Genomic DNA, 27,301 nt, shown 5'->3' on the forward strand with positions numbered 1-27,301 from the left:
AACTTGCACAAATCAAATCCACATCCACAAATATGTCACTTCTGCCACAATGTCTGTCTTCTTGGCGACAGGTAACAGTGAAGCAATGGTACCTTCCTCCAATCTGGGCACCTTCCATTCAGCAAGAATTTTCTCCTCGTCTTCTCGTCCAAGGCCACAGATTACTTTCTGATATCACAATGGTGCAATGTGAAGCTCACACACCTAAAATTAATAAATAATAAAATACCATGTAACTTATTAGGTCAAATCATTTCCAATTTTTGGTATTTCTGCATGAGAAATCAAATTACTAGGCTCGTAAATATAGTAAATATTTGTATGCCTGATATTTTTATTGTTTTAAACTATAGCATAAGATAATTTGAAATGATGAAAGCCGACGTGTAATACACCATAGGGCAAGCTAAGAAGCAATATTCGATCCTATAAACTTGGCAGCTTATTCCTAGTTTCTCCTTTAACCACACGTTTACCGAATGAATTAATACAAAAAAGACAACTAAAATGCAAGAATTTTCAAAAGAATTGCTGCTACAATATTTTGAATCACCATTTTTAGTACTGAATAGTTCGGGATGTTGATGCATCAACATCCCGAATGCACTTCTGACTTAAAATTACATCCAAATAATTACAGCGAGAAAGAGTACATACCTCACAGTTTTTCGTAGGGGTGAAATGTTTTCTTCTTATCGCCCAAATGCACTTCTTCTTCAACTCAGGATCTTTTGGAGAGCTAAAAACTTGAACCATATGTCCCGGAGTTTCCATTACATCCCGACAATACACACACGAAAGGCATTTCTAACAAAAATATCTCACAAACACGTTTCTGAAGCCCAGTGAATGAAATTAAAGAATAAGGGAAACTTCACCATTACCAGACACTCTATTCTTCACTAACTTAACCACAAAAATCCCTGAAATGTAGTGAGACGTGACGTAAACGACGCGATCTCCAACGGCTTGTGAAGGCATGTGATCTTTCTAGGAGGATAGGGCACGATGGCACCAGATGGCACCACCCGCGAAAGAAAATAGTCCCAGACCGAATACAGTTTTATCGATGAGATACAATTTTATCGATGCATATGAATTTGCCAGTCCTCTTGCATCTTTTTTCGTCATTAAAGGAAATAAAGAAACAAAACCTTCTAAGTAACTTCCTAAGCGCGATTTTTGTATCTTGATTGTCCACCCTCGTATTTAGGTACGAAAACTTCCTGTGCCGTCTGGGTAGGATTGGTTCAGTCAGTTCTCAGTTCTCACTCAGTTCTCCTAGCAGCTAATCTTTTCACTCCTACGTATTTCTTCTCTTTCACATCTCTCTTTACTTGTTCCATATATTTTGTTCGTTATATAGTTGATTTATGATGATTAAAAAATCGAAAAGGAGTTTAACGATGTTCATGGTGAAACAAAACTCAGTACTATTCCACAAACTTTTATTGTAACAGTCTACTAGTTTCGACGTTTATACCGTCATTATCAAGACTAACCTGTCTGTTAAAATAAAAGTTTGTGGAATAGTTCTGAGTTTTGCTTCATCATGAACATTTCATCGTCCCAACAGGTAACGCCCAAATCAGTTGAGTTTAACGATGTTGATATGTTGGAGAACGTACTTGGCAAATGTTGATAATTAAACTTCGATATAAAGTAATTGACGTTTAAATCACGGATGTACTTCAATTAGCAGTACTTTCCAATTTGCTGTGTGGAAATAAAGCAGCTCTATCGAATTCACTACCGTGCGCATATAACAATTGAACAACGTGGGCAACTATAAAGTCAACAGAGCACTCCAGTTGAAATAATTAAGAATTATATTGGTTTTTAATCGGTTATAGGGCATTTTTAAATTAAATAAACAATAATTGTTTGCTAACATATGCATTTCGTGCTCGTTTTTATGTCAGCATATGCTTGTCATAATGGGTTTCCAACGTGATAGGCCGATGACGCTCGCAGCGTGATAAAGAGAGCGATCACGGTTTCATAATCGCTGCTATCACCTTCCGTCGTGGGAATCGCGTTGCCCCTGGCAACGACATCGCTCTCACCCTTCTCACAGTTACATAATCAGGGCGGGAGAGCCTAAGTGGCTTCTTCATATTGTCAGCGTACGAACCAGATGCATCAGCTACTTTCCTAACAATTTATTTTCTTCGTGACAGCAACTGACAATGAGATAAAGTAATAGGCATATGGCATTAGTTGAATGAATAACCTTTTCTTGGGTTTCAGCGCGGGTAAAAAAATTTAAGGCAGCCGACGTAACGGGTTCCATTCGGGTTACCTATTCTCGAGGCTACTCACACACCGCCATGCCATACATGCGGTCTTGTCTCCTCCACAATGGACATAAAACTTAAATCACAAAACTGCAGCAATGGTCTATAATCGACGCTGGCCATATTTACATTAAAACTTATAGTTACCTTTCGTAATTTAGCCACTCCGTTATAATCATTAGTATAACCGTCCCGTGTATGGACCATATAAGGCACCATACATGGCGCATAGATGGGATTATGCTAATTCTTGAGATTCCAATGTATTTTCCACACATAAAAGAAGTGTTGGCAATTTAAATAACACTGGTATATCCTATACTCGGAGATGCCGTGTAGAAATGAAATAAATTGAAGCTAAATACGTTGTATCGGAAACACCACCCATGGTAACCAAGTAAATAATAACAGAGGAAACGGAATTATACACATGATCAACACATGATATTCTCTTGAAGAAATAAAATGAAGGAGCTGTGCATAGTAAGTTTTTTTCACGAGACTTGAAAAATATGACCTCTTCGGTCAGGTAAAATGTGCATTTGAGAATGGCGGTGATAAATACTCCTTCATTGGATCCTGATGAGCTGAATGAGGAAGATAATGAAGAATTGTGCTTAAATTTGAGGGCATATCAAATAAAATTAACAAAGTACACTATCACGTCTACAATGAATGCATAATGTTTAAAAGCGGTAAGATTCCAGTTTCTCTATTAATTTTAATAAGTGAATTGCAAACACAATACGTCTCTTTGTTCTCATTTTTGCCATTCGACGAACGTTATAGATAGAGAAATGATGTTTAAGAGGGAAAATCATGCTCGGCAAACACCAGGTGATAATCATCACGACAAAAGCGATGTAAGACCGAAGGGCTGATGATCATTTAACCTACCACCGCATGACCCGATAAAAGACAATGACAGCCCTTTCTGGTGAGTAAAAACGTGTTACTATTCGAAAAGAAGAGATTTTTTTTATAAACATGGAATGACCCTTATACAAAGGCCTTCGTATTACCATTATCACTATTTAATAAGGCGAATTAAAATGTCCATTGTATTTGTAAAACATAACGTCGATAGAAATTGTTATTTGAGGGCCCATTTTAGGGGCTCAATGCCTTCTTTACGTTGTCAGTGCAATAACAAGATGCATTAGTAATATTCATAGCAAATTTTTCTTTCATCGTAAGTGTCGATTATAGGAAATAACAGATATGTGGCATGAATTTAAGTCCGCTGAATCGAAAACACCACCCATATCAACCATTTAAATAATAACAGAGGTAACAGAATTTTGCGTGAATTTCATACTCAAATCGTCTCTTTATTCTCATTCTTGTCCTTCCACGAAACTTACAGACACGGAAATAAAGGCAAAGAGGAAAAAGCATCCTAAGCAAATACCAGGAGATAATCACGACAATAGCGAACATGGAGGAAAGAGAATACGGTTGATAACTATATGGCCATGCATGCTGTCATATCTCCTCCTTAATGGGCAAATAATAAGTCATACAACAGCAGCAAAGGTCAAGAACAAAAGGTGGTTATATACAGACTAAAATTTAAATAAGGATCGTAGTACAATCACCTCGTTATAATAATAATTGGTATAACCGTCCCGTGCGAGGACCATCTAAGGCGGCAAATATGGGTCATACATGGGATTATGCTAATTCTTGAGAATTCATGCGTTTTCCATATATCTGGGATTTAATGGTAATTTATATATCCCTGGTATCTCTCATGTATGAGGATACCGTGTGGAAATTAAATTTGAAAAAAAAACAGAATTTTAAATAATTCCCCGGCTGAGAACTTACTAAAGTACAGACCATTTTCACTAATACTTTTAGTGAAAGGGACCGTGCTATTTGACGATGTCTTGAATAGGATGAAAGCAAAAGTTTTGACAAATAATCAAAGATATTTTCTGTTGAGAGGCTTGGCGTTGGAAATTTTCATATTCACGGAAAACGCACAATTTCCATATGCCATTCTTATTTGTTGACTTGTGACAGTGTTGCAAGTATCTGGTCTTAATTTCAGTTACTTCGTATTATAAGTAATCACTTAGGAGTACTAATTTCGAATTTTTAAAAAGTAGGAAATCAGTAAAATTGCAGTTAACACAATACCATTCAGTTAGCACATTCACTTCTCGTCATATGTCCTCGCTAAAGGCCGCGTGGCATATGTCGAATGCTGAGGTAAAATCTGGAATAATGGAGCTATAGAAATCGCTAATTGCCTTTTCACTTTCGATACATACAATTATAACTGGTATTACAACACAAGGGGTGTCATATTTTGTACCCTCAGTATTATACTATAAGAGTATCTGAACCTAAACAGGCAAATTATGTTACTCAGGCATTCGAAGTTATCTGTAAGCCAAGGTGAACCGATGAAATAGTAAAGTAATCGTCGATTACGAACAAGTAACGGTTACAACGAAGGTGACTATTCCTCTTTCGCAGTAAAAAGTAAATTGCAAATTAAAATGACATTTCGTAAAATTTGTTACACGTAATCCGATTACCCTTACTTGATTACTTACCAACATTGACTTGCGATTGTAACTTGGCGGTACACAGTGGGCTGAAATCGAAAAAAGCTGGCCAAAAATGATTTTTTTCACTTTTTCATTTGGAAAAAAATAATATATTTTCAAATTATAGAATGATCAGTGACCACATTACTGAAATAATTTTATTTATAACTATTTTTTTTAAAGCAGGAGACATCTGTCAATTTAATGAAAAACGATCGCAAAATTTTTTCCCCATTTTTTGAAAAAATTGACGGAAGTTTTTTTCTACTGTTGCGTTATGTTTAAAAATGCCTAAATTTAAATCATTACATAATAGAAATTGACATTTTTAGAATCCATTGTAGTGAAAGTTTTAATTCTAGCGATAATATTTATAAGTTTTATTTAAACAATTAAAATGTCATATTTTTCACGTATTCTTAGCATAATGTAGAAAAAAACTTGATGTTTTTCACTTTGCTTCACGAAGTGTTTAGCACCACGTTATAAAATGAAGTGTCAACTTTAGTTATCAATTGAAAAATCCTGCCCCAATTTGCCACCCCGCCTCTCCCATCAAGTTACGTGCATGAATGTCCAACCGCCCGACGTGGTGGTTAGATGCTAACCTTAGCTGTAGTCGACGATAATTCGCCAAAAGTGAGGCGAAATTAGAGTTGTCTACTCTTATATACTCTGTATACATTTAGCATGCCATATTAGTCTTATTGTTCCAATTTTTCCAAGGGCACATTACGATTTCCTTCATAAGTCTTTGGACTCAACGATTGCGCCGGCAAGTCAGATTCTTGTCCCGGGAAGAGGGCGGCTGCAAAGAATTATGTATTAATTCTTGGAAAGCCCAGTTCTTAACACTACACACTTGCATATTCTGCTATCCGTACTCTTCTAGACCTTTTATAACTCCCATCAGCTCAGACACTGGAAAGGGCACACGTGTGGCGGAGCGCCGCCCGCACAGTGGCGGCGGGCACTACCCTGCCGACCACGTTAATCCCTATTGTACCCGAAAACCCAACCACCGTGTTATGATTCTTATCTGGCGTTAACGAAGTTCTGTACTCGTTTCATAACTGTCCCTTTATAGAAATGCCGCTTATTGCTTTATTTCCTCGATCTATGAAAGAGTTATTGCACTGTTCTGGATCGCTTCCCTTCGCACGGGGTTTTCCACAAATGCTTCTCTCCAATTGGTTGAAAACTATTCTCTTCCACAATTTTACCGAGAAAATTAGTCATTTTGTCTTCGTGAGTGCGAAAGAATGTGCGTGCCTGTGCTATGGAAGCGAAGAGCGAGGATTTTTTTCCCTATATCGTGACATTTCAGCGTTGAGGCCGAACTAAGTACCACTAGTGAAGGATATCTCGGAACGATAAAAAGGTACGTTTTCCAAGTAAAATATCTCTGTGATCGTGTGTATTGTTAAGGGAAATATGTTCTAATTTCGCATTCCTTACGCGGTGATTTAGATTGTTAATATTTCGGATGAGAGAAAATGGAGCGCATGAAAGTAACCTGCAAAGAAATACATGACGTTATTGTTAATGAAAGTGGAAATTCGCTGTCTTCAAAACGTGAATTGCCCTTCAATATCTTTCAGATAAGTTAAAATTGGGGAAAGACGAGAAGACAAAGGAAATGTTGAAGAATGTCATGGATAAATACGTTTTCAATGGGTATATCCAGATATGGAAAGAATGCAAGAGAACCAGTGTCAGGTTTGTAGTAAAATTTCGATGTTGTTTAGAGAAGGATATACCGCTCCCAACAGATATGCATGAATCTCTTCTTGAGACTCCTTGTCAAAGCATGGTCAAGGCACGACTAATGATGGGAACACAGCCCGACGTATTTTCTGAACCTAAGCTAACATCAGAAATTACCGGTATGTTTACCATCAAAAAATCATATTATATAGATTTTTATTTATTAATTCCAAAATTTGTTATGAATATTTAAAAATTTTTGGAAGAAGGATTTGGTGAGGACTTTTTTTCCTTTTTAAATAGGCATTAGCGAGGAACTCATCTCAAGGTTTGCCTTTATTTTAAAAGCTCTGACATCTGGACTTGAGATAGATTACGCCAATTTCAGCGAGTACTGCTCAGAAACTGCATCCCTTTTTGTGGATATGTATCCGTGATACTACATGCCTCCCACGGTGCACAAAGTGCAGTTTCATGCAGCATCACTTGCCAAGGTAGCAGTGCTTCCAATTGGCCAATTTTCTTAGGAGGGCTTTGGAATCTGTCCACAAAGATATCAAAAGATTCGGAGCGCACCACACACGAAAAATTTTGCGCTTAGAAGAAATGGGAGATCTTTTCCGAAGGCTCCTCCTTACTTCGGATTATCTAATATCCAATAGTTATGTATGTAGGTACATATGCTAAAAGAAATGTTTCAATCGATATACGAAACTTACTTGTATTAGAGGAGCCAACTTCTGATGAGGACAGTGACGGCTGGGAATCCGATGAAAACTGGTAGTGGGCTGGTAAATTTATCCCTAATGTTTTCTTATGTTTTATATATTTATGTTAATATATTATGGTTCATAAATAATTTTATGTGGAATTTTGGTTTATGGTATAAATTTTTTGCTAGGTGATTTCTTATGTGTGTCCTTTCAAAGTGTTAACGCAAAATTAGTTGACTAAATCATTAATAATGTTTAAAAAAATAATTTATGTATTTTGTATGAACATTGTTATTTAAATTATTAAATTTCATGGTAAACTACTTACTTTTTTATTCCTAACTATTAATTTCAATTAAAAGTTCCCTCTTAACTGAGGCCGTCCAAATAGTCGATTCTTGCTTTTTTTTTCGTCTCCGTGAATTTGTTTAAAAAATTTCCCAGGATCAATTTTTCGGCAAAAAGTCTTTATATTCATGTTATATAACCCAAATATGAATAGTAGGAAAAATTTCGTCGAGCTAATTATAAAAATATGGAAGATATGATTTTTGGCCAGCTTTTTTCGATTTCAGCCCACTGTGCGGTATAGGGATTTGATATAAAATTAAGCAATAGCCATTCCTATAATTTTATCTGATAATTTATTACTTTCCATAAATCTATAAATTCTATATTTCAATCAGGTACAACCAAGGCACTCCTATCTGGAATCACTACACCTGCTGTGGGAACTGCCATTACCTGAAGGACTCTATGATAACATACAACCACGCGAAGCATAGCAGAGAAACTTGAAACTACATATTTACACGTGCTTTTTTTCTGTACCAGCGTTTGTGTTTTAAGTCGATTTTATTAGAATAAAGAATCATAATAATAATTATTTCAGTCCTTTCTTATGATCTCACACATCTGGTTCATTTCATACGACCCCACACGTATGATTATCACCCACTCACCGAGTTGACCCTTGGCATGGTTTCTATTGGCGAGGACGGTGATTTACCCGAACTATGGCAAAGGCGTGTGAATTACGCCCATTCAGGGTAGGGGTTGGTTCCTTTACCTCGCCTACGTACCTCACGCTTCGACGATTTTGTTTTTGGGACTGTCCGGAAGATTCACCTGATATACGAACCCGAAACACCTCGATCCATACATTCCATATGTTAGAGAAAAGTATTGGTAGCAAATTTGTTCAAAGTATCTCCCAAGTATGTCTCATGCATGGAGCTACCGTGGGGGAATTGAATTTGGAAATTGGAATTTAATTATTCTTACGACGATGTTGTCAAAAGAACGGTAAGAAGTTTTATTACCTGCTAGAATATATGTACTTTTGACGAAATAATATGATGCTATAACATATGTCTTACCAAAAGAAATGTGAGAGAAATCATGGCACTCAATGTTTATGTGTACCGGTAAAATACCGATATGTAAATTGAAAACACTGTGAACTATTGCCCGTGGAAAATAACGAGATTCCAAAGTACCGTAATATTGTATCAACACTTCGAATATGATGATACACAATTGATATAAAGAGTAATATATTTCTCTTCGTTCTTATCGTGATCAGTAAATCTTTATTCATCGGAAATGTGCTTAATGTTAGGCAAATTAGTTTTCTCAACTCCGAAGGAAAACTTTTACATTCGTTTACTAAGAGAGGGGGATCAAGAAGTACATTCATTAAATATTCTATCGCTGGAACTCAAAAAGCTAACTTTATAATATAAAACTTTGAACGCCAATTTTTTTCACAAAATAGAAATTTCAAATGAAACGTGATATCCTATTCCTGGTCGGGGCATACACGATGCAACGTATCAAAAATTTTATAAAAAAATATTTATTTCAAGATAAAAGACAAGCTTAAAGGATAATGCAACGCAGATATAATGCTCCATTAGGATAGAAGCCCATGCAAATTCCACAACAATGACCCGAGCCCGTTACTAAGATACATTCTCAGAATCTTCACTCGATTAACTTGAAAGCGAATTGACGAGAACAGTCCATTGCGATTGCAAGCGAATTATAAAGTAATTCAGTGCTAGCAAAATACTTGTTGGAAACTTTCCATCATTGTGTGAGTGTGTGGAGTACTACACCGAACAATTGTAGAGGAAAGAATTCCATTTCTTCCCAACAACAAACGCATTTCTTCTAATACCTACGTGGAAGGTAAGTTGAGACCGTCGAAGATTTCAGACGGATAATTTTCCCCTGTCAACAAATTATATCTTGCTAATTTAAAGAATACTTAATTTTGAGAGCGTAATTGGCTTTAACTGGTTGCTTATCGTTCTATTCCATTTTCTTTTCATCCAGGGCGTAAGCAAGGAAGTCCATCATGGGATTTCGGAATGCGATGAAGTGGTTGCAGCCTTCGAATGCATTGGCATTGGCATCCAGTGCCCTCATGATGGCCGTGACGACGTTGATCAGCGACCGGAGAAGAGGGGACAGCAGCGTGCATGCAGGGAAGGTGCAAAACTTCACCATTAAGAAGCAGGGAGGATACAATCTGGACGAGGCGATGTACAACGTCATACCAGCCGAAAAGGCAGCGAAAAGGAAGACTTCCAAGATGGAAGAGTTGTATGCACTCATCCAAAGATGGAAGAATTTGGGGCGACCTGTGATATTGCAAGATGAACTTCATGTAGTCTTGGAAAATGATGTGCCAATATCCAGCCAACACTTCATGAATGATGGTCTCATGATATCTGAAAGCTGGGAACATATTTCCTCCGATTGAATGAAAATTTTGTTGTCAAAATTCTAATTTCAACGTTTCTGTAATTTCGCATTCTTCTTTTGAAATGTTTAAATTGAAATTTAAATGTTTCAATTATTTCGTTTGGTTTTGAAATGAAATAAATCTCTTTTTGAAAGCATGCAGTTTAGCATGCATTCAAAATTTCTTGTCTGCTGCAATATTTGTCTCACTTATTTTATTTTTAAAATCTGTCACCCATGAATGACACCCAAGAGATTCCACTGACCTCTTAATGGGATACACGGCGAGAGAAATGCAGTGAGTTTAACGGTTTGAATATAACTACAAGGTGCCCGTTAAATCTCGGCTCGGTCTTCCATGCAACTACAATGTAAATTCTCACGGAGAGAAATAGTCAAAGGGAAGGAACTTCCCCTGAATATACGGTATTTATCCGTCGGTGACTGAGGCTGTGGTCTACCACTCCATATCCATATTAACTTTCAATTTGATAGAGAGAGTGAGCTATGTAAATGGAAGAAGAAAATGTTGACGATATTCTGATAAAAACTCTATAATCTAAAATTTGTGTGTTGAGGTTTATATCCCCTGACCTTCTACCCGCCAGTCATGCGCAAAGAAACTTTCACCAGTTGAATAATACATTAGTCGCAATGATTGGCCGCTTACTTAAACCTTTTTATCTCAATAATTCTAATTTATTATATGGTTTCGGATATTCGTATGAGGTACTTGTGAGGTATGAAGGGGAAAGAAGTATCCCAACTGAGTTTGTGCCGACACCATCGCTTCGCAGGAGAATGGATTCCCTTTCTAATCCTTGGAATGAGACGGGGGAAATTCAAATACGGTCTTTTTTCAGCCACCAAGGTCGTGACGGTGAATTTTCCTGCCTCGCACCGAGGCTCGAACGTAATTAGTACTCCTCTCTAGAATTTTGGCGCATTCGATACCCTTAGGAATTGTGCCTTCCTTTTACTCGCTATCTACCTCTAACCTTTCTTTCCTTTCGTTCTTCGCACTACTCTGGCACTCGTAGTAAAATTCACTTTAAGCCCATCTCCACCTCCTCATTTTCTTCTCTCTGAAAATTCACGGTATAAATATTCGCCAGACGTAATCTGTCTGCAAGGAAGCAATGGCGAGGAACGATTTTGAGCACCAGGAATTACTCTAAATACACTGGTCAACAAAAACACTTTTTTTCTGTCCTAGTGATGTTGTTGGGTGATCCTAGAAGCGCTTTTCATCCTAATTCCAAATCTGGGCTCAGATGTTTTCTATCACGTCTAGTTTCTTTAGTACAACCGAATTAATTAAGGGTTCAAGGAGCAAATAAATCGTGAATTAAAATGTGAAAAAGTAGATACTTTCATAGGATTTTATCGTATATTTAGCATCTGGTAACTCCCTATTCATGTCCATCAGTAATCTGCTAACATTTTGCCTAAATTTCCTTGGTACTATTTTTCCAAATGTAAAATATCTTGGTGGAAACGGTCACTGTGTTCATCGCTAACAGCGCTGAGGTTTGGTGGCTGAAAAAGGCAAGGTGTGAGTCGAGAAAATAAATTTTTAAATTCATATTGCAGCCCTTTTTTTGGTACGATTTAATTATATTAGTCACCAGATCGTTATAATTACAGCCATGTTATTTCCTAAAAAATGTTCAGATACATTTCTGAATGCGTTCCAGGCGCATTTTTCCGTTGACCTCACTAGCTGTTGAAATTCCGAATCCTTCATCGCTTCCCAAATCTGTTGCCCAATATAAATTGCTTCTTTGATCTTTGCCTCACTTAATTGAAGGACTTTTTTTCAATTAAGTAAAACCAGCACAGTTTTCGTCCATGGCTTTCACAAAATTTTAAAAAGTTCTTACTTAATATGCAGAGGATGAAAAAGAATACTTTTTGGATCGGCCAAAGACTGACATAGGACATTTTTGAATCCAGGAACGAGTTCTTTACGTTCCGAACAATTTTTCATTCAAGTAATAATTTTTTCTGTCTCTGATATCCCACTCGCAGATGAAGCAACAACATTTCGTATAGCCAAACTGTTAGCTTAGTAAAATTGCAATTACTTTTAAGTGGCCGCAAATTTTCCATTTACATTTTTGGTAGTAAATTTTTTCTAAGGATCTGCCAAATCATGGGAATCGCAAATTCCTTATGACGTTTTCCCTTAGTCCAACCAGTAAGATACCCTACACTGGTGCCACACAACACATGGGGAGCCCTTCCTTTATCTTGGCCACTCTACAGTTAGTCAAAATAAAACTTATAACACTGTCTGAAAAAGGGAGTAATTTTCCGCCTTTGAGCCTTAAAAGTAATTTCACCGTATACATAGCAAAAGTCATCAGGATGGTTCACGCACTATCTAGGCATGATCAAAGCTAAGCCACTTCTCAGCGATTATATTGTAATAAGCTGTAATTTCCAACAAACATTTCAACAAAACTACCAAACTATCTTCGGAGAAAACAAACGTCTTCACGCACCAACATTTCGCGACAGCTGGTCACATGCTGGTGTGAAGTGGCAGCTTAGTCAGCATTGCTTTGAATAAAACTTATTACAATTTTTTTAAATATTACAATTTTAAACATATTTTGACTGCATAGGAAGGCATGACATCGTAGGACAACATGTTTTCGGAGGAAAATTTTATTTTCACTTGATCATACTATCACGGTCTATAAATGAATTTAATTACTACTTTCGTAAAAGCAAAAACACATTAAGCAGTCCTTAAGAAACTAGATGTGATAGAAAGAATCTAAGCACAGATTAGGAATCAGCGCGAAAAACACGTTTAGGACACTCAACACTGTCTTTAGAACAAAATCTATGTTGACCAGTGATACCTAAACAATTATCACTTTAAAAAGTTTTAGTGCGTCAATTGATTGAAAATTTCCTCAATGATATGCACATGGTTGCTACAAATTAAATTGACGACACACGATTTTTCGAGGTAAATTTCATAAATAAATTAAATTTCGAGATAAATTAACATTTTATTTTTTCCTAGCCAGTGGCAAAAAAACTTTCATTTTCTGCAATTTGATACCTCACTTTCTTTTCGATTTATTTGATAAACAATTTTGTAAAATTAAAACAATGTGTGACACGTTGGTGTCAAATTACTTTAGACAATATTTAAGGGTCAAATAAATTATCTAAATTAATGTGCAGAAAAAAATTAAGGACGAAAAATATATTCCAATGAATTCACACTTCCCTTGGGACATTATCTCTCCTTTTATTAAATTTGCAATCGCTGGGCGCTGTAAGAGTTACACTGAAAGTCTTCTTTCTTTCAGTGCATTCCATATACTTCTACGGAGAATGGACTTACATCCATGGGCGTACCGATCGGGGGTGGCGGGGGGCAAATGCCCCCCTAGAAGCGATAGTAAATTTAGTTCAAAATAAAAAGTTATGAACAAATTTTCCGTTTGAAGGAAAATGATATTAGTATAAGACAAAGTACTAAAATAAAAATCATTACTATTTCAAGCAAATAATTATGTATCAAAACTAATAGCTGTCATAATTTCCTTAAAATTTTGGTTTCATTAACCTTTTCTGTGCAAAACAGTTACAACTTGAACGACCACAGCTAATTTTGCCCTCACCCCCCCCCCCCCCCCCCCCCTAGTTTTCATTCTGGGTACGCCCATGCTTACATCGTTTGCTTATCGAAGGGAAACAGACTCTTATATTAACAAACAAACTCTCTTTCTAGGCAAGAGACGTCCATGATCCATGGCCTCCATTTCCCAGCCTCCCATACCTATTTTAAGACCTGCCGACAAGGGTCGTTTTATATCACTATTAAAGTGCGGAGCCGTTCGACCTTGTTTTTGGTATGGTCTCATGCTAGCTGCAGAAGTTTCGGAAGGCATATTAGGTACCTACATTGGATAATACATGTTTTCATAGAAATACAATTAATTTTTAATTTATGCCTTAGGATCAATTTAAAGTTTTGTTTTAAATTTATAGGTATATCACAGTCATTATTCTTAATAAACTGCGCTTCTCACAAAAGCGCTGTGAATCAGAAATATTTTACTGAAAAAACAATGCATAAACAAAAACCACACAATTTACACTTTTTCCCAACCAAATTACAGCAATTAGCACTTTCAGCAGTATAAAAGTTACTCTTTTTCATTCACTATCTGACGAGTCCTTATCTCTTTCACTCATTGAGCTCAAGAGTTGTTTTTCATTTTCAAGAACAGATCCATTACGTTTTTCGGCAAGCTGGAAGTTTTTTCCAGTTGAAATGGCGTAAGGTTTGTTATTATTAGAAATGATGTAAGGAGTTGTCTTCGTAATGAATCCTGATTTGTGGCCACTTGTGATATTTTTCTAGTTAACCATTCACGGAACTTTCTCATGTCCTTATTTCGCGCCTTGTAAAATTACACGACCAAGTATTCAAGCGCGTATTGAAACAAGAATATAAAATAGACAATGCAAAGAACTGCTCCCACTACATAAATATGATATTAAAAATGTTTACTCAGCCATTTATGTAAAAAAAAAACATACAGAGAACTTCCCACCTTGAAATACCTACGATCTGTAATTAACGATGACCAAAACCAAAGTTCAGCTGTGACAAAAAAAATAAATTAGCTACATTCGCAGGGCTTAGCACCGGGCCGTGTGATTCGAACAGCAGGAGGACTTCTTCAGATGGTCCACCAACATTTCCATGAGAGAGTTAATACTTATTACAGAGTACTGGAATGCTGACTCCATCCTTCGGATTTCCTCCCGAATAGCTGTGTATCGGTTGGCGACAGTTTCACGAGCACTGCTGATCGCGACTTCAGGTCGAATACAAGGGTTCCGCGTTAATGCTGTGCCAAATTTTTGGTTTGCCATCCACCGGTAAACAGCTACGCGGGATTCATTCTGAAATATGTATATATAATATTATATTATACTCACAACCACAACAAAACACGGACGAAAATCCACAATTCAGTGTCAAAGTCTAGAGATGGTGGCGTTCAACCTCGAAATACGATGCGAAATGCAAATCCACACTCTCCCGCCCTTCGAAAGCGATACCAAATAAAAATAGAGCAATAATTTAAACTGTTCATTAATGAATTGACTACATATATTGCATACAAATTGTGTTTCATTTCACCCTGCCATATTATTCTAACTAAATTTAACGACCAAGGAGAAGGGAAAAACTGAAAACAAAGCACAAAAAATGAAAGGATGGTAATGCCTTCACTCCAAGGGGACTTATCTCAGTAAGAGAGAGAAATACTTACTTCTTTTCAGTATTTTGACAATATCATTTGAATTCTGCCCACAATTGCTCCCCCATAGGCATTACATTAAAATTGCAAGTTGTAGGCGCATTATTTCCTTGCGTAGACAAATTACCGTTTCGGCTAGCGAGATACTGCGTTGAAATCACTGGAATCGAAGCAATCGAATGCTGGTAGATATGCACCGCGCATGGATGGAGTTGAAGTCAGGATGAAGTCCATGTAGAACATTAGCAGTTAATAATGTGGTAATATTCGCAAGGCCAGGATAGCCCGACTCTCATCCAGATAATTATTTTTTCAAAGGAAACCGACTTCTGTGAATCTAGAGCGATCTCAATGAAACATTTTTATCACTGTTGACTGGCGGAAAATTAGTGAAAAATTATGTGAAAATCTTCAACGGAAAAGTTCCCTAGAGACTTCAAAGGGCCTTGTGGCACTATTCTCTTAAGGCATGCAACCCGATTGGCACACTGGTGGAAAAAATGTATCTTCGTTGCAATCGCCATTTTTCGAGAGACTCATGCATTGCCTCGACATCCCACATAAAGAGGAACATGCTTTGTTTTTCCAAATGAGCGATTTTCGGGAAATGTAGCGAGTCATTAAATGTCGAAGGAAAAGCACTAGTAGACAGGCGCAAAATATGAATGTATGAATGAATTTATTACTCCAACCTTGAATGTACACTTTTTTTAACAACACAAAATTAATGGAGCTTCAGGTAGCTTCAATGGTTAAAATAAAAAACCAGCATGGAAGCTGCCATCTTAAAAATTGAATTCACAGCAGGCCAGAAAACAAAAAGAAAGTACATATAATTTTTTGAAACATTATCATTATGAAACATATATGTGACAATGACTTATAATAAACAAGAACAAAGTATAATATATGGACAGAACAAAATACATTTATTTTTTCTCCTTTCACAAAAATATAAAAATAAAATATATAAAATAATATATAATAATATGTATGTATTCACAAGCATATCAAAAAAGAACATCTATATTATCGTGGGATAACAACCAATCTTTGGCCTTAATATCAACTGGATTTGGAATATGAAAATGTGTCCATGCAAGTATTCACGTATCGTGTGTGTGGTCACGCACCAAAGAGTGCCACGACCACGATATGGCACTCACGAATTCTCACGAATGCGGCGAAATCATCCAATGCATTGATTATATAAGCGGCATTCCGACTGAAAGCCACCACCACGAGAGCCTTGAGGATCGGCCTGAAGAGCATGGACAAGATGAACAAGTCAACCGCGTCCGTGCTCCTGCTCCGTGAGTACATGCATATAAGACAAATGGCCAACCAATCGACCGCTCGGAGCATTTTTTTTAGTAAATGAGCCTGCTCAATATTAATTTCCATTGTAAATTTTCATAGTTTGAAAATAAATAGACCCGTATTTTTTCCGTCAATCGATCCGTCGCTCACTTACTTCTCGAAATATTTGCGACGAAATATCGACCTCATTAAACCTTTCATAAATTAGTTGATAACGTCATGCCGAAAGGGTCACCGATTTTACCGACTCCTCGACCTTTTGCAATGGCCTAGCATAGTTTGCTGCGCCGCCGGCTGAACGATTCCTTCCTCAAATAATGAAATGTTATCTCTGAAAGAGTAAATTAACCGGTATTCCAATGACGTCATCAACTCATAAAAAATGGTCAGCAAATTTCGCTGTTTCTTATTTGAAGCTTGCAAAGTAATGGCTGAATTGAGGATATTTTAGCTTATCTTTCCCACCCATTTGCAGAATCCTAATCGAATGAATTTCGATTTCGGGAACGCGTCCACGACCATACTCCGCAACTGCCACTCTGAATCGGGTACTATGACATTCGCTTTGTTAATTCGACTTTTTTTTAGTGGTAGGCTATAAAAGAGATTTTTTGTACATTTTACATGAGTTATTTCACCACTCACATAAAATAACTGAAAGAAGAAAATCGTCGTCATATGTCAACAATCCTAAGATTTATTTGACACTGTGCTCAACTCATCTCCCTGATCAATCATTTCTCAGCCCACCATTTCTCCTTTTCCACATTCTTCATTGCCTATTTGTAGTATTTTATCCGAGCTATTCCTTTTTTCACTTGCCCTCCATTTGCCTCTCGACGGCTGTCTTCATCATGCCATGGTGTCTCTAAGTATGGTCGATTAAGTTGCCTCTGCTCTTTCTGAAAACACTTCCATAAGGCAATTTTTCCTTTCCACTTTTCTCAGGAATCTCTCCTTTCCAGCGCGGTCAATCTATTTGATTTTCATCATTCATTCGTAGCGCCATATTTTGTAGATTCCACTCTTAATTCTCCTCTCCAGTCATCGTCCAAGCCTCACTGCCATAAAGATGAGTATTCCAGATGTCAAAATCAATCGTTCACTTCTATGCTACATTTACTGCAATAGGTAGATCCTTTTTCATGTGGAATATTATGATGTATTAACAACCACTTTCTTTACTTGGTTATGTGGAATGGTCTCTTCACCTGACCTGTTAGACTGGTAATTTCTTTCTTGTTTTAACCATCGCTGGTTATATTACTTCCGAAATAACTAGATTCATTCACCTCTCTCAGATTTTATTTCCCAATTATTTTCCTATCGTCGGCCAAAAATATCACTCGTCTCGTAGCTCTCATTCAACTGCGAACAATGATACTATGATAAGAATCTTATTTTCATTGTACTACGCCAACATATTCTCCGTGTTGTGCTTACTTACGACCATCCAACAGCGAATATTCATGGAGGGCTTTCTGAAAAAAGAAGAATCTACTCACAGCTGATAATAAAATAATAGAAGTGAAAAGCAATCCATCATATACTGCAGATATAGCGTTTATCTCCATGAAATCGAAGCTTGACAAGTGCAGAGAAGTCGAGAGTGGAAACATTCGAAATGTGGTGCTACCGAAGAATGATGAAGGTACGATGGGTTTACCGAGTAATTATTGAGGATGTGCTAAAAAGAGTGCGAGAAAAAAGAAGCCTCATAAAATCCTTAAGCAGAAGAAGGGACTATTTAGTTGGCTAAAGTTTGAGGCACGACGACCTGATGAAGACTATCGTAGAAGGACAGGTGGAAGGGAAGAAGGGCAAGGGACGGCCCCGAATGATTTACATAGGACAGGTTATAAAGGATGTAAAAGAGAATTAGATTTAAGTTTCCTATTTCTTATAAACACCATTTAATACTGACAACGATACACATGCGCCATTTAAAAATTACCTTTGTCGACCGGCTGGTTGGGGTGAGTTATTGACTCACCGGTACAGCTTTAAATCGCGCCTTCGGCGCGATCATTGTATGTGGAAGAAATAACGTAATTCTGAAAAGACAAAGGTATAGCCAGCAGGGCGGAATGGAGAGCTTCGCCAAAACAGTCTTAGGATTGTTCATGATGAAGGACTCAACAGATAAACGCCTATGTCACACAATCTGATACGACTCATGAGGAAGATGAAAACATATAAAGCCTCTGAAGTGTATAAAATCCAAAAATGTCCACATTCCTGACAAGGGAGTTCGCCTTCGGCATATGGCTATAGAGAGTATTTTCCGGGGCATCTCAAGATTCTCTGAATAGAACACCATATCATATGCAAAAATATCAAGTGGCAGGTGGGAGGCATCACGCAATAATAGTGAAAGAGTTCGAGGGGTATTTTTATAAATTCTTCTTTGTGAACACATAATTTATGGCATTAGTTGAATTAGCAGAGGGACACAATTCAGTTACCTGAAAAGGCACCGATAATCAATATGTTTCGTTATTTTAACCACTCAGGTCCACTGAAACCTGCCGCTAATGATACTGCCGAATCAAAAAGGAAATGGAAGTTAACAATTGAAAGGATAAGGAAGGAAACGTCTGAAAGTATGCACGTGAATTTCAAAATCTAAAAAAATAGACCCGCGTTAAAGAGCGAGATAGGTGGTTTTTCATTATACAGTAATCGGGAATTGAGTTTGAACCAATCGTGAAAAAGTAGTTCTGGGACTCTGGGATGTTTGCCATGTAGATTTTTTTGAAAGAACAAATGATTTCTCAATGCGAGGAGGAATAACTTTTGCCGCAAAAATTTTTTCAGTTCATTAACGTCCACCAAGAGGCATTTGGTGCGCCTGGCCTGGGGAAATGGGGTCGTTCACTTACACCCTAAATAGATTTCATTAAAATAACTACTCGAAATATAGAAATAAATGAGGAATCACGACGAAATAAAACTTCACCAATCCACCATTTCCTCGATATAGTAATATAAAGAAAACTCGAAAGTTGCAATCCACTTGTCATGAGTTGGTGACATCACTAGAGTTTTGGTGCATTTACATGTTCGAAGATAATTTTTAATGAGGGAAGGGAAGAAAACAAAAAATATAAGCAACAATGAATGGAATAAGGCTCACGCACAAGACCGAGGAGTGGCGGAGAAGCGAAAATCCGCTCGGCATGAGTTCCTGACGTCATCAACTTATCTTCAAGAGGTTTAAGACCGTTGATTTTCCACCGCGATTAGCTCGAGAAGTCGGCGACGAATCGAAAATCGGAAAGAATACGGGTCTCTCCATTTTCCAAACTCCTGCCACACACTCAGAAGGAGGCAATCATGCGTATATATGATGTGCATACCCCACCTATTCGTTTGTCATTTCTTCTCAGTTATCCTCTCGCTCGTTGGAGCGTCGGGCGCCGCAGTGTACAGCAAGCCATGCAGAAATGGCTGCCCGGAAATTTACAAGCCAGTGTGCGGCGTTTCCAGCTGCGGCAAGACAAGAGTGTTCTCGAACAGTTGCGAGGTGGAAATATACAACTGCAATACACCAGACGACAGTAAGTACTTCCACCAATTACATACTTTCAGGAAATAATCACGATAGTGTTCCGAGAGGTGCGTGTATCTTAAGGTACCTCATATCAAGTCACCCACCAGTGCAAACATTCGACTCAGAGGGAAAATCATTTGCCCTGACAGGACCTATGCGCCGGGGCTAAATAGGGCGGGGCTAAAGCGAGTTGGACAGCTTTCTTCGTGCAAACTCGGACACTGTCGGTGGGCTCGGAGGGGACACGGAGCGAACTCGACGTTGCCAAATATGCATAGTCGATTCTGCGTTTTCACGGGTATAGTTGAGCCACGGTGCCGAAGCAAAGAACGAGGGTTTTCATTTGGAGAGGAGGAGAGAGGGCTCGCTCAGTGGGCTAAGAGAGGGTCAGCCACCCCGATGAAATCCTTCCTTGATATACAGAAAGGCATTTCTGTCCTTTGACTTCTGATGGAAACATAAAATAGGTGAGGAAAGATAAGAAAGGTGACTCCGATAAGAAATACTAGGTTTGATGACTCATCTAGTAGAGTCACGAAGTTAATTGGACAGAGGGACTGAAGTTTTTCCTCGAGAATCTTCTAAGCATGGGATTTTTGAATAATGAGATCGCAGCCTCTAGTTTGTGTTATGTGCAGACTCGATTTATTCACATTGTTGGCATTCACGAGGAATGGCCCTGAGAAGTAATGAATTCGTTAGATTTCGTAATCATTAATATTAATTTCAGTCACCAGTCTTAATTATAGCTTATTCACCAGCGAATTTCGGATTGCTCTGAAGTGAGCGACGCGAGTCGCGACTTGAGTCAGCCGATTTAAAAGCGCAGTGGGTGACAACGTGTTGTTGTTGTTGTTTTTGTTGTTATAACCTCGTACATGCCAATTGGTGAATCCTCTGTTTAAATATTCGTGACCGAAACTTCTATCGGTCAATTTGTGTATAAATTGATAAAAGTTGTGATCGGATTCCAAACTTAACACTGAACGCTGACCAGTATTTTTTTTTTCTTTTCTCTTGGGCAGAGTACACGGCAACCACGAGTAATGTGTGTCCTGATTTCCCAAACATGCGGGTGGATTGATGCAGCGCTCGGATAAGAAGACCGATCATCAAAATGTGCATAATGTTGGTGGCTAAATACATGAAAATGAAGTAGCTGTATGTTGGATCAAATAAAACAAACATCCTTAATCTGAAATACTATGTATCATTTACACAAGCAACACAAGATAATACATAATAAATTCATCCCAACATTCACCCAGTGCATCAATCATATGCACAGTATTGCGATTGTATAAACAACAGTAAAAAGCTTCTGGGGTCACCTAAAGCTCAAATGTAGTTCCGCATCTATATTACTTTTAGAATGTTTAAGGAGCAATGGATATTATAATTACTACGCCGAATAAAATCCAAAATTGCGCGTATTCCAGCTTTTCCGTTCACACCTGCGTTCGACGGATTCCGAAGGCCAGAGTACACGATGATAGTGGAAGGATTTCTGTTTCGTTTTGTGTGCTTCTTATTTTCGTAAACCCTTGGAATTCGGAAAAATTAACGGGGCGTATGCTACCATAGCGTTAAAATTATGGAAACAGTTGTACTAACGACTATCAAATCCGTCGCGCGTAAGGGATTTCGCTTAAATACTGCCGATTTAATTCTCGGAAAATTCAGATTTTCCAGAATCATATATTATAATAATATATAAATATATGACTTTATATCATTCATTTACATAAATACTAGCTTACAATAAGAATTATATATTTTCACTCTTTTGGTGAAGTTACCATACGATACGTATGGCAGCACATAAAAGCACAAATATCTAAGCATCGAGGCTTGTTTATGCACAGAAAAGTATTCATTATTGCAAAAATATTAAAAGCAGTGGAAAATAACTAAAACATAGAAAAAATTATAACAAAGGTTAACTGGATACTTAAATTTCCTCCAGCTTCCCCTAATCAAAATGGGCTTTTACCGGTGTTTCCGTGCAGATAACAGATCTATAGCCCGTATCGAACGAAGGCACACCCGCAATCGGGATGTTTGCTTAATTCTTTATGGGATGGAAACACAAGCGCTTTATTGGTATACTTTTTACCACTGCTGACTCGCGGGAATTTTCTGGAAAATTATTCCAAAAACAAATCTCAACCGAAAAGTTCTCCAGACACTCCAACGAACGAATAGCCACCCGTGAGTCACGGGCATGCAACCCGACATGCTGACGGTGAAGTTTTCCTTCGACTTGAGCAATGAAAATGAGCTCAATATTAGGACCCTTGCTCAGCTTTTAATTCCGAAGGGTTGGGGGCGGATTAAGATCAAGGCGTTGGAGGCAGTTCTCCACCATCCGCAATCCCTTGGTGGTATGCAATACCCCTCAGCTGTAATGCGTCGTAAGGTCTGAAAAGTGCACAAAGACATATGGGATAACATACATTATTATGCCATGGTATGCATGGAATAACATACTTAATCATCGTAAAATAAAATGCATATATCATGGCTATAGATACGTAAAAATCGCATTTTCATTTTTATTTTATCGCACTTTCAATAACAGTTTATTGCATTTTGTAGCGTCTTTTTCTAATTTCATAATGAGTTAGATGACGATAAAATGTAGTGAAACACAGTTACATGACAAAATACAGAATATTTTAAATAACTATGTTGTAGAACAATAATAAATTAAGGAATTAGATATATAGTGGCGGAGGTGTAGCTTGCCCGCGCCCACTTGTAGTTCGCGGCCAACTAGTAGCTGGCCAGTCGCTCACATGCTTTAAGCGGTGAGTGTCGGCGGAGCATTTAAACTGCGCTCGGCACAAAATGTACGAATTTTGCCGTCGAAAAGGCAAATTTGCGTAAAAATGTCATAAAAGTCCAGTCATCGCATCTAAGTCGCATTTATTTGCTAACATCGCATCTATATCGCATTTGCGATTTTCACGCATCTCTACTCATGGCATAAGATGCATCACTATGCCATGGATATGCAATGTATGTTATTCCATGATTACCGACTCATAAAACTGTATGAATAAAAAAATCGTCTCCTTGTTTCGAGCAACTATTTTGTTCATTTACCATCTTTTGCGTTCGGATTTTAAGGTACGCTTAAGGTACGCAATCAGTGCTTTCGTCATAGATATTCATCAAATATTTTAATGTATTTTTTTAACCCGGTAAAATTGAAGCTTTTATTGAAGAGCCACATTTAAGATTCACTCAACATCTCTTCATTTTTTCCAGTAATTACAGGGAGGCAGTGGCGGATTCAGGATTGGAACAAGGGGGGTGCTATGAAGGGGGTAATCTCCCAGCAGCAGTGGTGGTCCGAAAAAAATTACCATTCTATCTAGTGCAAATTCGATACCCAAGGGGGGCTATAGCTTCGTAAAATAACCTATATAGACCTAACCTAACCTAAGCGCAGCAGCAAGGGTAACCGGTAAGAGTTTTTTTTACCCCTACAGTTTTATGAGTTAGTAATTATGGAATGGCATATATTTCAACACCACAGAGAGCAAATTACAGGCATTAAATATGCGAATTATACATTGAAATACATATCGATCGAAATGAATTATAATTACGCCTCCCTACAGTGGCGGATCCATGGGGAGGGGGGAAGCGCCCCTGACTGGCTGCACTTGCAACTGACTACACATGCACCACCCGTACACCCCAAGCACCAACTGCCAAAATGCGTATTTCCTACCTCCCTACCCCTATAACGCTATACGTAAAATAACCAAACTTTACCGCACTACCAAATTCTACACATTAAGATCAATTACCTAAATTTGTCAATCAAATTTGTCAATGACCTTCTATTAAATCCTTACTTGTTTTTGACCTCTGCTACTCCAAACTACTCCATTCATCTTTTGAAAACATTTAAAAGGCGGTAACACTACTTGTCGGTTGGTTCCGCAAGATGAGACGAGACTTGATCTAGTCTCGTTTTCTGAACTCGGGTATCGTCTCGAGTCTCGTCTCGTGAATCCCAGTCTCGCCTCGGCCTCGACTCTCGGAAGAGACTCTGGTCTCGTCTCGTTTCCCCTAAAATAAATTTAGCACCAAAAGCCGTTTCCTTTGCATACTTAATCGCTGAATCGCTACACTCGAAATAGGAAAGCCACTAATATAAATTCTTAATGTATATGATCTGGACACCAACTATATCAACCTCCTAGTAGAATCATTGATTTTATTGATAATCAATGAAGAGAACTAGTAACATAAAACGAAAAAAATCCAAAAGACACACACGCACATGCACACTTACTGCAGAGAAATCTACAGAAGGTTAAAGAAAATAATCGCAAAAATAATTTGGGTGGTATGAGAGATAATTTTCACTTTAATAAAGTAGTTTAAATAATTTTCACATTTAAAAAAGTTTATTTAACATAAGTTTTTTTATTTGACTGGCCAAATTGCACATCATTCAGGAGTTCACGCAGAGTAAACTTCTTGCTGATTCGTGACCCAAGCGGTTTCTATGCTTCCTTATTCTCAAGGCTGCTCTTGAGAACAGCCTTTTCGGAAACAACCTGTAGAGGGAATACTGAGGAAGTCTCTCGCTATTCTTGATGGCACTGGAAAATTTGCCTCACTTGCCTTTCACCACGTTCATATATTTACATCACTGGGGGATCTCGGCAGTTGAAGATTGTCATCAATTCCTTTCCTCCATTTTTATGCTGGGATGATTGACTAGGATCTATATACTACAAGGATAATATATGAAAAACATTAGCCCTTGAAAGAAAAAGGGTTAAATTTCTATTTAAAAGTAAAACAAAATAAATAACAGTTCTGAGACTAATTGAACTTCTCTCTTAGGTCAAAATAATTAAGGGAAGTGAACTAGTCGAAAAGGAGAAAATACCTACCTGCAGTACTGGGTCTCGACTGCTTATAGAGAGAATGTTCATTTAGAAGGTCCTTCTTCTTTCATATTAAGAGCAAATAAATACAGATAAGAAAAAACTAAGGTAAGCAAAACTAGGAGAAAGAAATTACGTCGTTGATGATTACACACATAATAAATAAACAGTGCTTATGTTGCAAGCGGCAGACATTTTCACAGCAGGCAGCAATATCAGGCAGGCGAATGTGATCATTAGAAAACGATGGATATCTTGTTAGGTGGTAAATAAATAATAAGCAAAAATAAACAGAGTAGGGTTCACATGAAATTAACATAGAAAACTACTTTTCCGCGTAAATATAACTAAGATTTTTACTTGGGATTCTGTTTACTATTATAATGATCCGCAAAGGTTCATTAATCGGGTAAATACTCTCTCTCTTTAGGTCGAGAACCTATGGAATCCTACCTGGAGTACAAACTTTTAGGTAAGTATCACGAGACAAAAGTGAGGGTAGTGTTTTTCAATAAATAAACGATACTCGGAGGAAATTTTTTTGAGGTCGTTTACACGACAAAACTGACAAACTGACGTGTTTATGCTTAAACCACGTACCTTGTCAGCCCGAGACTGCGACGCTAGCCTCTAAATCTATTTCGTTTCTGATATAGAGCGAGTTCCCTCTCCTTTGCATATTAATAATAACTATCTCACATATTCCCGATTACAAATCAACTATAACACCAAAATAAGGGCTTGTTGGGGGATTTCCAAAGCGAAATAGCGTTTCATCGGACCTCTTGCATAAAAAATACGGCATTAAAATCGGTGTTTCTATGGAATCAAGATACTAAGTTGGCGTTGCCAAGGGCGGCAGAGCACCAAAAAAGATGCGCAACAAGGTTTGACCTTCACACGATTGCTTCAATTGCATCATTTGTACTCTTCTCGGAATGATGCGACTGTAAAGAAAGAATCATTCCATGCCAGACATTCTTGGCCAAAAAATTCATCTCATAGTAAAGCTCTACCGCGGTGAACATGGTTGATTTTGATTTAAGAAACGCGTTAATCGCTTCGATGAGGGAGGAGTATCACAAAAAAGAGATGAATCACGGCATAGATCCATCTTTATAACGAATCATGAAAACCGTAGTTCTTTTGTTTGCCACCAATCCATCGCCGCAGAGCTTACGTCAACAGTCTGCAAATATTACTTAAGCGTACCGATACTACTCACGGATTACTTTATGGGGTGACCCGCAATTTACAAGTATTCGAAATTCCACTACTAGATCATCTAACCGGCATTAATTCATCAGCCACTCATTACTGAATTCATCGTATTTTCACCAGAAACACCTGTTAGCGGCAAGTAATCTTATTTCAGCAGAATGGAGTCCATTATAAAAGGGGCCAGAAGCCTCTCAAAAATATCTATTTGCAGATTTGTGCAAAATTCATGAGAAGAAAGATCAATCGCCCTCACCGGGATTCGAACCTGGATCCCTCGATTTGCTGTCGATTGCCTTAGCCATTTAAGCTAAAGTTCTCGAACGAAAATCAATGGATCCGCGTCGCATACTGGTCAATAAAACACTTTTATGGAGAGGCTCGAACGCAAGTTTTGCGAAAATAATTGCTGTTTTAACGTCAGGCTGCAGATTATCAATATTTTGGGTTGCCAGGGAGTAGTTGAAACGATGATAAGGGATTATTTTGGGACCTTTGGAAAGATTAAATGAAAATAAGTTGATTGCGCATTGCACACTATTACGTTACACTTCTACATCATTTGTTCAATATAATAAGTGTATTGTAACATTAATCTTCAAGAGAAACACGTGCACAAACCATATAAATCGTGTACAGTGCCTCGTCGCTCAAAAACCTACCTCTATTTCCTCGTCGGGGAAGGTTTTTGCCTGAGTCTCAAAGGTCAAAAATAAGAGAAGAAAGGGGTTGATGGCCTACAGAATGGAGTATAACACTTAATCTAAATTTTGAACAGGATATTTCTCAACGTAAGTACATTCTTTCATCAGGGTTACCATAGGGTTTTTTCGAATTGCCAGTTTTTCTCGGTAGGCCACCAAATTTAGGATGTATCGCTTATTTCACTTTTTAAACAACCCCAGAAATGTACTTAGTAGTCTTCCCGCCGAAGGAATAAATATAAGTAAATGAATTTGCAT

General features: G+C 37.8%; 1 protein-coding gene and 1 long non-coding RNA gene across 2 annotated transcripts; both read left to right on the top strand.

Moving 5' to 3' along the window:
* Positions 1 to 2,720: 2,720 nt before the first annotated feature.
* LOC124154960 lies at positions 2,721 to 8,164 on the top strand. The gene is made up of 3 exons (XR_006864062.1): positions 2,721 to 2,992; positions 3,087 to 3,234; positions 7,965 to 8,164. It is a non-coding gene; the product is annotated as an uncharacterized LOC124154960 (long non-coding RNA).
* An 8,372-nt stretch (positions 8,165 to 16,536) lies between these two features.
* On the top strand, positions 16,537 to 21,406 carry LOC124154961. The gene is made up of 3 exons (XM_046528717.1): positions 16,537 to 16,645; positions 20,042 to 20,212; positions 21,231 to 21,406. Exons 1-3 carry the CDS (start codon positions 16,603 to 16,605, stop codon positions 21,287 to 21,289), a joined length of 273 nt encoding a protein of 90 aa, XP_046384673.1. The 5' UTR covers positions 16,537 to 16,602; the 3' UTR covers positions 21,290 to 21,406.
* The last annotated feature ends 5,895 nt before the right edge of the window (positions 21,407 to 27,301 follow it).

The sequence above is a fragment of the Ischnura elegans genome, chromosome 3, assembly GCF_921293095.1.
Source record: "Ischnura elegans chromosome 3, ioIscEleg1.1, whole genome shotgun sequence".
Classification (NCBI taxonomy): Eukaryota; Metazoa; Arthropoda; class Insecta; order Odonata; family Coenagrionidae; genus Ischnura; species Ischnura elegans.

What these genes read in the sequence shown, in the direction of transcription:
- LOC124154961 (XM_046528717.1), top strand. Translation starts at nt 16,603, where the DNA reads ATGGACAAGATGAACAAGTCAACCGCGTCCGTGCTCCTGCTCC. An exon ending in CGCGTCCGTGCTCCTGCTCC is followed by an intron (nt 16,646 to 20,041) that starts GTGAGTACATGC and finishes ATTTCTTCTCAG; the next exon opens with TTATCCTCTCGCTCGTTGGA. An exon ending in CTGCAATACACCAGACGACA is followed by an intron (nt 20,213 to 21,230) that starts GTAAGTACTTCC and finishes TCTCTTGGGCAG; the next exon opens with AGTACACGGCAACCACGAGT.